We start from the raw sequence: 11,757 nt of genomic DNA, 5'->3' as shown, positions 1-11,757 counted from the left end.
AACAATATCGTCTTGATTAGTTATGAATTGAGGAAGAAGCATGTGAAAAACCTTGAAAGATCTGAGAAAATACCAGATTTAGTCTTGACCCTCCCTATTGGTTCTCTAGCCACGCCACAAAATGTGGAATTCCAGAATCAGAGGAAAATAAGTCCATAAGGTGTGAACTTGTGGGATTTGTTGCAATTATTATGATGAGCTCAACAAACACATTTCGTGAAAGAAATACAAAAAGAACATAAAAAAATTTGAAGAAATGTTTGGAGTCAGGTCTGAAGGATTAATGAAAATGAGAGGTGTAAAAGGAAGGCAAATTAGGAAGGTGATGATGATGATGAGGAGGAKGATCGAGATAGGAAGAAGCAGAAGATGATGATGGAAGAAGTGAAAGCATTAATAAGTTGTAAAGTGTGCAATGTGGTTTGTAATAGCCTCATGGCCTTCACATATCATCTTGCCAGCCATAACCGTTCTGCAATGGCTCTTAAACAAGTCGAAGTTGAATCAAATGAGGTACAACTATGATTTTGGGTTACTTTTGGTTTCATTTCATTTAGCATATGAACCCCCTCGCATGCTATAAAAGAAGGGGAAATGGTACTCGTGAGCTTAAAAAGAGCTAGAAAATCTTTATGCCATTTTGAAGCAAATATCACTGCATATGTATAAGATGCCTTGAGTTTTTACTATATTAATATAGTATTATTAAAAAGGTCGAAAATGAAAACAAAATTATGATGACATGGTTGCAGAGTGCTGCAAGACGAATCTCATGTAACATGTACACAATCACATATAGAAAAGAAAAAACGTAAGTCCAGGACTAGTGAGCCCGAACAAATGTCTAGGCTAGACCTCAAAGCCCAATCATGCTGTATTCACGGCAGGCCTAGCCTAGGACCAACCTGGAAAAGCCAGATTGTACCCTTTTTCCACCCCAAAGCCAAGTCCGATACGACCGAAGCCTTTTTTATTTTTCATTGAATACGAGTTCGAAAGCCTAGGCGTTGTGCATGTCTATATGCGGTAGTCCGGAGGGCATAATTCTGGTTGCGTATAAATAAATTAATATATATATATATATATATATATATATATATATATATATATATATATTAGAATTGACATAATTTTCGGAGTAAAAAGCTTTTCATAGATTGGTTTTGCTTTGATCATGAAGCATACTTCTAGCATAACCAAAAGCAATCATGTTAGTTGTAATAGAAGATTTCCTTCAAACATATGTCTTATCACGGGGTAAGCGTCTGGTAAACGATCCCTTACTCTAATAATTAAATATTAAAGCCTTTAAAATAAATAATTTGTCAAAATTAAATATAATTTTTTACATAATTTTATTTTTTATTGCAAAAAATTAGATGAGATATGCTGCGATCGCGTTGACACTAAAAACGGAATAAAAAGCTTTGGTTGCCTATTTGCGTCATTTTGGCGCTGTAGAGTGTAGACCATGTTAATACGGTGCGCGCCGTATCATCAGGGCAAAACCCAACCCGATCCAAAAGTCTTCGCCATTTTCGTCATCATCGCATAGTGGTCGTCGTCTTCTTCTTCTTCCAACCACTTCAAACGACTCCACCTTCTTGAAACTATAAATTTCTTTAAGTTCTCTTTGCGATTAAAGTCCCACCGGAGAAATTCTCAAGCCCTCTCCAAGGAGATTACTCAGACGGCGGAGAATGGGATGTTTTGCCAGCAAAAATGCTGATTCCAAAGCCAGCCGTCTGTCTAGATGGCGCGCCACTGGCATTGTAGCGTTACGCGACGGAAAATTGAAGGCATATACACTTTCTCTTTACATATTTTGACTTTTTATGTATTTTGTTTCTTTGTGTGTTCAGATTTTGCAGATGATCTTCTAAATTGAAACTATTGTGTTGATAAGAATTATATGAAGTTGTGTAGGAAAGCTAGATTTGTTTGTTTTCATTTTATTTTTGTGTGATTAATTGAAGTTTTTGTCAATCTAAAGCAATAATCCAAGCAACACATCTTTCACCATGAACGAAAGTAGGCACTAGGCAGTTTATATGTCATCACAATAACATATACGAATTGGATAAAGTGAACGGAAAAAATAGAAAGGGAATTTTAACACTGCTCAGTCAAAGCTGCACTGGTTGTCAAAGTGTCTATAAGAAATTGGACCATCTTGCCAGCTAAATCAGTTGATATGTATAATGGGGAAGTTAAATTTGAATGTTCCTCAAATATGTAAGTTTTGCAATTAATATGGTACTCAGCAAAGTGGAAGTTGTTGAAATTTCCATTGTACTGGTAATTATAGGTTTTTTTAATTCAACAACAAAATAGTTAGTATAGCTCTACAGTAGTAAGGAAAACGTTTGTCTCATCCTGCATGCTTTTACTTTCATTACTATGCGGTCATACTTATCTTTGATCGCATTCACATACATTGTGGCAGCTTTCCTCTCAGTCATGAGGTTGTGGTAACATTGATGGTCTTCATGAATTTACTCTTTTTTAGAGAACACCTCACAACTAAATGAATTTGCTCTTCTAACGTTTTAGTCATCTTTAACAATTTGTTCTATGTATAGATCTTTTATTTGCTTAATCAATGGATTCGTCAAGAGCATTGGTGCTCTCCATGAGTTTATTTGTTTTTAAGGAACACCTCAAAACTAAATGAATTTGCTTTTCTAACGTTTTAGTCATCTTTAACAATCTGTTCTGTGTATAAATCTTTTATGTGCTTAATCAATGGATTCATCAAGTTCCCACATTTCTTTCTCCATTTCCATAAAAACTTATTGAAAAAAATCCATCGTTCTCTAATACATCTTTGGCTAGAAGTCTTCAGTTCTCATCATTTCATCCGACTTGTGTACCCAATTTTAATTTCCCTTCCCTTTTCCCTTTTTCTTTTTTAATTTTCTGCCATGTTTTTCACATGTCTTACCATTAACCTCTCTTAGTGATCCTAAGGCTTGTTTATACTTCTGTATTTGTTCTTTACACTCTTATAAGCATGTAAGAGTTTGTGGCATCCCTTCTCTATAGTAACTTCTTTGTGCTTCTTAATTCCACAACTAAGTGTCTCTAGTTTGACCTCTACTCTCTCTGGTAACCTTCTTTGTTACTCTTGGAGTTCTTCATTTGTACTACTGTTATAGTGTTATTTACAATATATTTTTCTAATCTTCAACACTCCCCCTCAAGCTGACGAATAGATATCCTTCATTCCCATTTGGTCTACAAGATCATGAAATTTCAAACTTGGCTATCTAATGGAACGTAGAACATACATACCAACCCCTTCTCTGAGATCTTCTTGATGAAATCTCTATCAATTTCAATGTGCTTTTTCCATTCATGTTGTATAGGACTATGAGAAATAGTCATAGCTAAAATTTATTGTCACAATAAAGCTTAACAGGACCTTCCATTTGATCCAAAATCATCTAAAATAATCTTCATCCAAAATAGCTCTCATAAACTTTGCACAATAGCCTTGAATTTTGATTTTGTAGGTGATCTTTCCAAGATCTGCTTTTTTTATCTCCAAGTTACCAGGAAAGTGCAATACTTTGTAGTTGACTGCAAATCCACTAGAGATCCTGCATTTGCATCAGTGTAGAATTGTAGATGAAGAGCTTTATTTCTCTTGAAGAAAATTCCTTTTGTTGGATTTCCTTTCAAGCAATGTAATCCTGTAAGCAGCTTGGAGATGTTCTCTTGGGCTATGCATTAATATGCTGCTTAGACTCACGAGTAGGCAATATACAGCCGAGAAGAACAAGATATATAAGCTCTTCCAACTAGTCTTTCGTATATTCTACTATGAGCACTTGTTTCTTTTTTAGTCCTGTCTAGTTTATGGCTTGGATCCATACGAGTAGCAAATGATTTGCAACGCTTTTTCTTGTTTCTACCAATTAATCTGTCACATTTTTTGGCTGAGATAAATAGATTCTTTATGTGGAGTATGCCACCTCACTACCAAGAAGTACTTCAACTTTCCGGAGTTATTTTATCTCAAACTCTTGTATTGGTCTTTTCTTCACTTTATTCTTTTAATCATTAACTCATTATTACCGGTCACTATGGTTTGATCTACTTAGACCAGAAATGCACTTACTTCCCCTGAACTTGAGTGTTTACTGAAGTGAATATTATTCCCTTGGCTTTGTTTGTATCCGACCTCCTTCTTATAACTTTTGCATATCTCTCAAACCAAGTTCTTAGGGATTGTTTTAACTCATACTCGGTCTTTCTTAGCTTGCGAACTTCATTGTGTATATCTTCTTCAAAATTGTGGGATGTTTTTGTAAATCTCTCCATCTAGGTCTCCATGAAGAAATGCAGTTTTTAACATCATACTGAAGTAACTGCCTGTCAAAGTTAGTTGCTAAAGACAACAAAATTCTTACCATATTTATTTCTGCAACTTGGAGTTGTTGCAGCTCCGGAACAACCCTTCTTCTTTAATACACTTGAGCACTCGGACAAAATTATCTGCAAAATTTGGTAACTTAACAGAATTTGGTGCTATATAAGGAAGCACTTGTGAAGGAATCCTATTGATCAAGTATGTGGTGTTAAGGGTGGCCTGTCCCCAATAATTGTTGAACATTCCCTTGACACAGTAAGGTTCGGGTGGTATTGAGTAGGTGGCCATTTTTCCTCTCAACTACCGCGTTTCGTTGTGGTGCATTAACGCATGATGAATCATGCGCATTGAAGAAGTCTCTACATTGTCTATCCTAAACCTTTTTATCTTCTCCCCATATTGGTTTTGAATCATCGAGTAGCAATAGTGTACGAGTATACAACAATGTTGACTTAAGATTTTTGAAAAGGAGAAAGAGCCATATAACACAAGTATAATCATCAAGGATGAAAGCCAACGTGCCCCCTAGGTATAATAGTGAAAGAACCACATATGTCACTGGGAATTAAATAGAATGGTTGATAAGACTTCTTTTATTCCTGATAGAAAAAGGTACACGATGTTTTTATTGTTGCACACTTTTGTATTACCACTTCTTAGTGCCGTATTTGTGTTAATGCATTAGTATGTTTTGCAAACTCACAAACATCAAAATGACACTCTAAAATATCTACACCTTGAATAACTGATGAAACATTACTTTTAACACCCTGAAACCCGGATGACCAAGATGATGATGTTGTAGCCAAATGGCATCTTCATTTGAGTTACTAAGAAATGATGAAGACAAAAAGTTGCTACTTCCTAAAGTGATTCAAGATGGTAAAGACCGTTTCTTTCCTTACCAAGTCCAGTTCTCCTCCTTCAGTCCTGAAAAACGCGTTGAGAAGAAGAGAAAATAACATATTCATTCAAGGTCATCAGTAAGCTTTTGAATGGATATGAGGTTTGTTGATAATTTAGGTTCATGGAGAACACCTTTTAGAATGAGGCTAGGTTTGATAGATATATCTCCAATCCCTGCAACATCAGCCAAAGATCCTGTTACGAAATCAAAAGTCATGCAGTCCAATATGAATAAACCAGTAGAGTGGAAAGTTTATTCTAGAAGGGATAAAAGGGTAACTATGGAAAGTGGCTAGAAAGTTAGTTATTTTGTTTCTTTTTAAGGGGAGGAGGGGATACGTATCTTTTCCAATCCCTGCAACATCAGCCAAAGATCCATTCGCTGCCTCTATTCTCCTGGTACTTGGACATGGTGTATAGGTAGGAATAGTTGGGTTGTTGGTGTCATAGGTCAGTGGCACCTGAGTCAATGATCAAAGAGGTGTGATTAATGTTACCGGAGACATTCATGCAGATAGGAATGTAAAGTTTACTGGAAAGAGTCAATGAACATGTTCCTAAAGTCTTCTTGTGGCCTCATAGGATCCTAGAATACTTTCCAATCTCAATTTTCTTCACTGTCAGAGCCTTCTGTAATTGAACTGTCTTCTATTTTAGGTTGTTCTGCAATGTGTGCTTGAGATATCAACTGCCCTCCTCTATTTCCCCACTCTCAGCTTCGTGGTTTGCCATTCAACTACTAGCATTTTTCCCTAGAGTGTCTTGGCTTCTTACAATTTGGGCACCGGAGACCTAGTTGTTTGGATTGATCGGTCGACTTCTTCTGAGAGTTCACTTTTACTGATATGGCTGATCTCTCCATCTTTTGAGACTCAAGCATAACATTCCTTCAACTTTCCTCTGCTTTAGCTTTGATTTTTGCAATTTCCTCTGGTTGAAGTAGTGATTTGTTTCCATAAAGGCATACAATGAACTGGATCAACTTCTTCAATTATATGGCTTGAGTGGAATTATTGGCTTGCAATTTTTAGATTAGGTAGTGTCACATGTTTAAGTTGCCCAAGTGTCAAAGGCAACAGGAAGATGCAAAATGTTGATTGAGAGGAAAAAGCTTGCCCTGAATAAGAACCAGGGTGTGGTTTCATTATCCTTAACCGCACAAATTAAATATAATGAACATTGGCGTGAAAATTGAGGTGCATGGATAAATTAATCACCCATTGTTTGTAGCTAGTTTGTTTGGGATTTCGAATTGTTCAAGTATTACTCTTTTGCTTGTCTGTCTTGATTTGAGGTTTACTGATTATGATTTGGAACACTGCTTCACAGAATTGAACCATAAGGTAAAAAATTTAATGCATTGACTTGGTGTGATTGGTGAAACAGTCATTTCCAGATGAAGTTCTAGAGCTGGACAAATCTGTGCGGACACTTGATCTGACACACAACAAATTAGGTAATTATCTCGTTTAGGGCATATCATTTAATTTCTAGATGGCGTGCATTAATTTGACACATTTTGTTTCTCATGTCTCTTTTCTAGAGAAAGTAGTTTTTACTTTTGCAGTAATAAAAAAGGTTAAGAAAAGTATGCTTACTATGTTGGAAGAGGGACATGTTTCATTTTGAGATTTGCAGAAGGTGAAAGCAATATAGGGGGAAGAAATTTTGAGGAGAGGATGAACCCAAGCTCTTCCACTCTTTGCATTCTTAAACACTTGCTAAATTTTATTAAAAATGGCAAATTTGTGTTTTATGTGTACTTATTAAAAATGAGACATGTAAGGGTATTGAAATGTAACTTTGTTTTACTTGAGAAGCCAAACCAAGGAAGTGAAACAGAAAAGGGATGTGTTGATGCAAACGTGTCATAGAAATTATATGAAAATGAACTTTTTTTGCAAGTTTATGTAGTTATTTTGGAGGTTGGAGAGTGGGGTAGTTGTCCGCCTATAACGTATTTGAAAGACAATTATGTTCGTTTCATGTGTATCAATTCATAGAATTTAGGATTGTTCTAGCATAAATAGGATTTGGTTACAAAATTTGTTGGACCACCTTGCGATAAAGAAGATGCATGAATGATTATGGAAGAGTTCCGGTCCCAATCTACAAGCTTAGAACACACATTTATAACTGCTATAATTGTTGTAGCAGATTATAATCACAGTTGGTGTCTCTTTGACAATGAAATATTTTTGTAATTTTTATTTTGTTTACTCCATTCTTTCTCTCTAATCACGTGTGAGAGATGTTCTAGAGTCTAGATCTGTCCTAATCATTTCTGCCTTTTGGCTACTGCAGTTGACGTCCCAGAGGAGATCAGCAAACTAATAAATATGCAGAGGCTGGTATAAACTGAACAGTTGCATTGTTATGTCTGTATTTTTTAGAACATATCATATCTGTGTTCTTCTAAATGGTAGTTTATAATTTGGGTTTTGCAAAAAGTGGCTGGTATAGTTCTTTCTGATCTTAAAGATTTTATTATGTGACATGGTGGCACATTCTGTTCAGATTTTGTCAAATAATGTAATTGAACGTCTGCCAACGAACATCGGGAAACTTCAGTCTTTAAAATTTATCATACTCGATGGGAATAGACTTACTACCTTACCTGATGAAGGTATTTTTCTTCTTCTCTAAGTAGTAGTATCATAGCCAAATGGTTCCATAATCAAGCTTGTCATTTATTTATTTATTTATTTTTCATTCTAATTTCTTCTGTTAGAGACTTGACAAGTTCGTCATGCCTTATCTGTTAACATTATTAAGAATTTTTGTTGTTATATAATGCTTTATGTTGTTCAGTGGGCCAATTGGTGAGACTTGAGCGGTTATCTATCTCTGACAACCTGTTAACCAGCCTGCCTGAAACCATAGGAAGCTTGCGCAATGTAAGTTACTGCATCTGGCATCTCATTAACCCATTCCTTATTTGGATATTACTTTTGATGCAATCTATTCAGGACAACAAAGTTTTTATAAGTTTTTGTTGTTTTACTTGGTCTACTCATCTAGTGTCTGATAATATTACAGACTTCTCTGGTCTTGTTCACGTGACATCACCTTCATTGTTTTCAGTTTCCATGTATGTCAAAGAGATAAACAAAGTATTGTTTTATTATCTTCTGGGATAAATTGTTATCTATCATAATATTTTTCAATCTAGTGCCCTTGAGTGTAAACATTAGTTTGCTTTGTGTGTGCCCTTGCATATCTCATTTGTGACAACAAAGAACTGGCTTTGTCTTTTAAAGCGAACTTTCCTGTCTGTGGTTTACTTTTATGGTGTATGGCATATTTCTCTTTAGGAATGTAATTTAAGGCAGATTTAGGGAAGAGGTACTGTTGGAATGCTTTCATGATGTCCTATATTTTTCTTTAGAAATGTAGTTCACTTGTATAGCATATTTTTACCGTTAAATTCATTTGAGTTTCTAAAAATGCAGTTATTGCTACTAAACGTCTCGCATAATAAACTAAAGTCTCTTCCAGAATCTACAGGGAGTTGCTTTTCTTTGGAAGAGCTACAAGCCAATGGTATTCTTTATTTTTGTTTCTGCTTTTGCTCGAGCTTTTATTTCATTATGTCAAATTCAAGTGATGCAGAATACACTTCTGATGCCTATGGTCATTTATGCCAAATTCACTCAAAAAATTAAACATGACTTGACTGAGAGTTTGTACTGCATGCATCATGCAACTTTTTGTATTCTGTGTCTATTTGCAGCCACTATGCTACTCCAAATTGAGTGTTCATGTAAAGCATACTTTTCTACCACCTATTTTGCTGATTTTTATGGGTTTGCCATGTTTAAATGTCTTTCATTTTCTCAGTTCCATGGTTCTTTATTTTGTGGTTCAGAAAATTCCATTGAAGAACTTCCTACTTCGGTTTGCAGTCTCATTCACCTGAAGTCATTGTGCCTAGACCATAACAATCTGAAACAGGTAGTGCATATTCTTTCATCTTTCATAGAAACTTAATATGTTTTTGAGAGAGGTTGCACATAAGATTTTGGCCTCTTTCAGTTAGCAAACATCACTTGGCTCTGCTCAAATGTGGATCTTGTGAATTTTGTAAAATTTTAACTCCTATTCAAGAATCTAGAGTTATGAATCAGAAACAATCGTTCCTATAAAGATGGCTTAAAACATGCTTGTTAAAATTTTCTAAAAATAAATGAGACAGTTGTGTAATTATTAGTTCCATGATGATATTTGTTATGATCATGAGATTACTCCCTTCGCCCTATAACAAGAGGCCACTTGGATGTTAGACCTTGTACTTGTATTTAAATAGGCAATTAAGTAATTGATCAATTGTTACTCTCTCTACAGTAGTTACTTAATTCCTACATGAATTAGTTATTCCATCTGAAAGGGTGTTTTATAACGTACCCGTTTCTGCGAAAATTTGTTCATTGGGTGCTTACAGTAAGTTTGGCTGATTTAGGAACATAAATTTATCTTGGTGTTGAAATTTGAAGTTAGACTTTCTTTTGGATCTTTTTCGGGATGGGATGGTATGACGGTTAGGTCTGTTCTATTTCTTTTAAATATCTTGTATGCTTATTATAGATATGCTCCCATCATCAAAGATGGATATCAACTTCATAAGAAATCCATTCGACTTTAAATAGACAAATCAGGAAATTATGATGAACTAAAGAGAGTAGTAATCATAACTTGAACTTGTTCTCATGAATTCAAGCCATCAAGAGAAATGCAGCATATCATTCATTTATGTGTTGATTGATACAAAACAATTAAAAAAAGGTTTGAGCTGGCACTTGAATTACAATTAATCTTTACATATCTTGATGTCTTTGTTTTTGATGAATTTCTGCATCAGATTCCTCCAAGTTTATTGAAAGATTGCAAGGCTCTGCAGAATATATCATTGCATGGCAATCCCATATCTATGGATCAATTCCAACAGGTAAAATTTTAATTTTCGGTTTTAGCGTACATATCTAAATTAATAAAACAAAAATGGTGGTTAAACGTGACTAAAAACGAATAGCATTTGGTCTCAGATGGAAGGATTTCAAGAGTTTGAAGATCGAAGGAAAAAGAAATTCGACAAGCAAATAGATTCGAATGTGATGATCAGTTCAAAAGGCTTAGACGAGGGCGTTGATCTATAAACTGGTATATGGTAAAGTAGTACTCTCTCTCTTTTGAGTTTCAGGTGGATCAATTGGCTATTTGTGTACAAATGCTGCTGCTTCATAAAAAATGTAACAAATGTTTTCCGTCTGATATGAAAACAATTGTTGATAAATTAATCAAATTTGTTGTCAAGACGAATCTCTTACCGACATACTCAATGATTTAACATGAGGGGACCGATCAGTCGTTTTCGTCAGTTTATTGTATGAATGCATGTTCGCAGATTCTTTGAAATGAAGATTTTGGAGTTTATGTGTGTGTATATATGTATATATATGCGTGTGTGTGTGTCTATATATATATATTCAACATGAATCCTCTACTTGTACTGAAATATGAGGATTTTTACCTTTTTTATTGGACTTGATCATTTGAGAACTGTAAAATATGTGAAATCCATCATAAACTATTCATTTAATATAATTAATCTATTTTATTAACTAAATATGAAATGGTAGTTTAGGTATTTGCGTCGTTGACAACTCATAATAAATATAAATTAATAACAACCCATCCCCTCAAATACGTCCTCACCAATTATTATAGGAGCTCACCAAAGGGTCGTTTACCAAACGCTTATCTGGGTAAACGTTTAATACAATTCAACACTATCACTTGCTTATCAGATAAGCTTTTAGTCCACCAAAACGGTATCGTATGCAAAAATTTACCGTGTAAGGCGCTAATTTGTGCTAAGAGTAGTCGTCTTTACTTAATTACCAGGTAAGACTCTCGTCCTTGCCTTTGCTCTTACTGGGTGAGATTCTTGGTTCTTGCCATATTCATTTTGTAAGGTAATGCGACTTGGTAAGTGTCTACCCTGGTAAGCGTTGGTAAACGGGCCCCTAAAAGAATTATATTAGGTATTTCCACATCCATTGTTTCCCTTTCTTCTTCACATATCTCCACCTGTCGATGACCACCACTACATTGGGTTTCAATAAAAGAGTGTTGTCAAAGCATTTTACCCAACACATATGCACTTATTGTTGGTCTCCTTATATTAAATTCAAGCATCCAACATAATAACAACCATCTACAACTTCTTATACTACTCTAAAAGAATAGACAGGTTTCAAATAGTATCTTTTGACATTGTGAAAGTGGTAAATATGTAAGTTATGGACGTTTAGGGGTCGTTTACCAATGCTAACAGGATAAGCGATTGTCGGCAAGAATTAATTGGGTAAGGGTGATCATCGTCACTTATTAGGTAAGATTTTCATAATGAAATGAAGGGTTGATATTGCCGTGAAGGTCCATGTTAGTAGTGTTGATAGGAAAGTGGGAGTGTCGTG

At 35.1% G+C, this 11,757-nt stretch overlaps 1 protein-coding gene across 2 annotated transcripts; it reads left to right on the top strand.

Annotated features, from left to right (window-relative positions):
• Nucleotides 1-1,451: 1,451 nt before the first annotated feature.
• LOC112510207 (plant intracellular Ras-group-related LRR protein 7-like) lies at nt 1,452-10,655 on the top strand. 2 transcript variants are annotated; one of them, XM_025115539.1, is made up of 9 exons: nt 1,452-1,799; nt 6,668-6,737; nt 7,586-7,632; nt 7,799-7,907; nt 8,093-8,178; nt 8,734-8,824; nt 9,150-9,235; nt 10,140-10,226; nt 10,324-10,655. In XM_025115539.1, the coding sequence occupies exons 1-9, from the start codon at nt 1,701-1,703 to the stop codon at nt 10,432-10,434; spliced, it is 786 nt and encodes a 261-aa protein (XP_024971307.1). In that variant the 5' UTR covers nt 1,452-1,700; the 3' UTR covers nt 10,435-10,655. The 2 variants fall into 2 exon arrangements, with proteins under 2 accessions (XP_024971307.1, XP_024971308.1); XM_025115540.1 differs by having other exon boundaries at nt 10,311-10,655.
• The last annotated feature ends 1,102 nt before the right edge of the window (nt 10,656-11,757 follow it).

This window comes from Cynara cardunculus, assembly GCF_001531365.2.
Source record: "Cynara cardunculus var. scolymus isolate 2C chromosome LG 3, CcrdV1, whole genome shotgun sequence".
Classification (NCBI taxonomy): Eukaryota; Viridiplantae; Streptophyta; class Magnoliopsida; order Asterales; family Asteraceae; genus Cynara; species Cynara cardunculus.
This window is presented reverse-complemented; position numbering and strand designations above follow the sequence as displayed.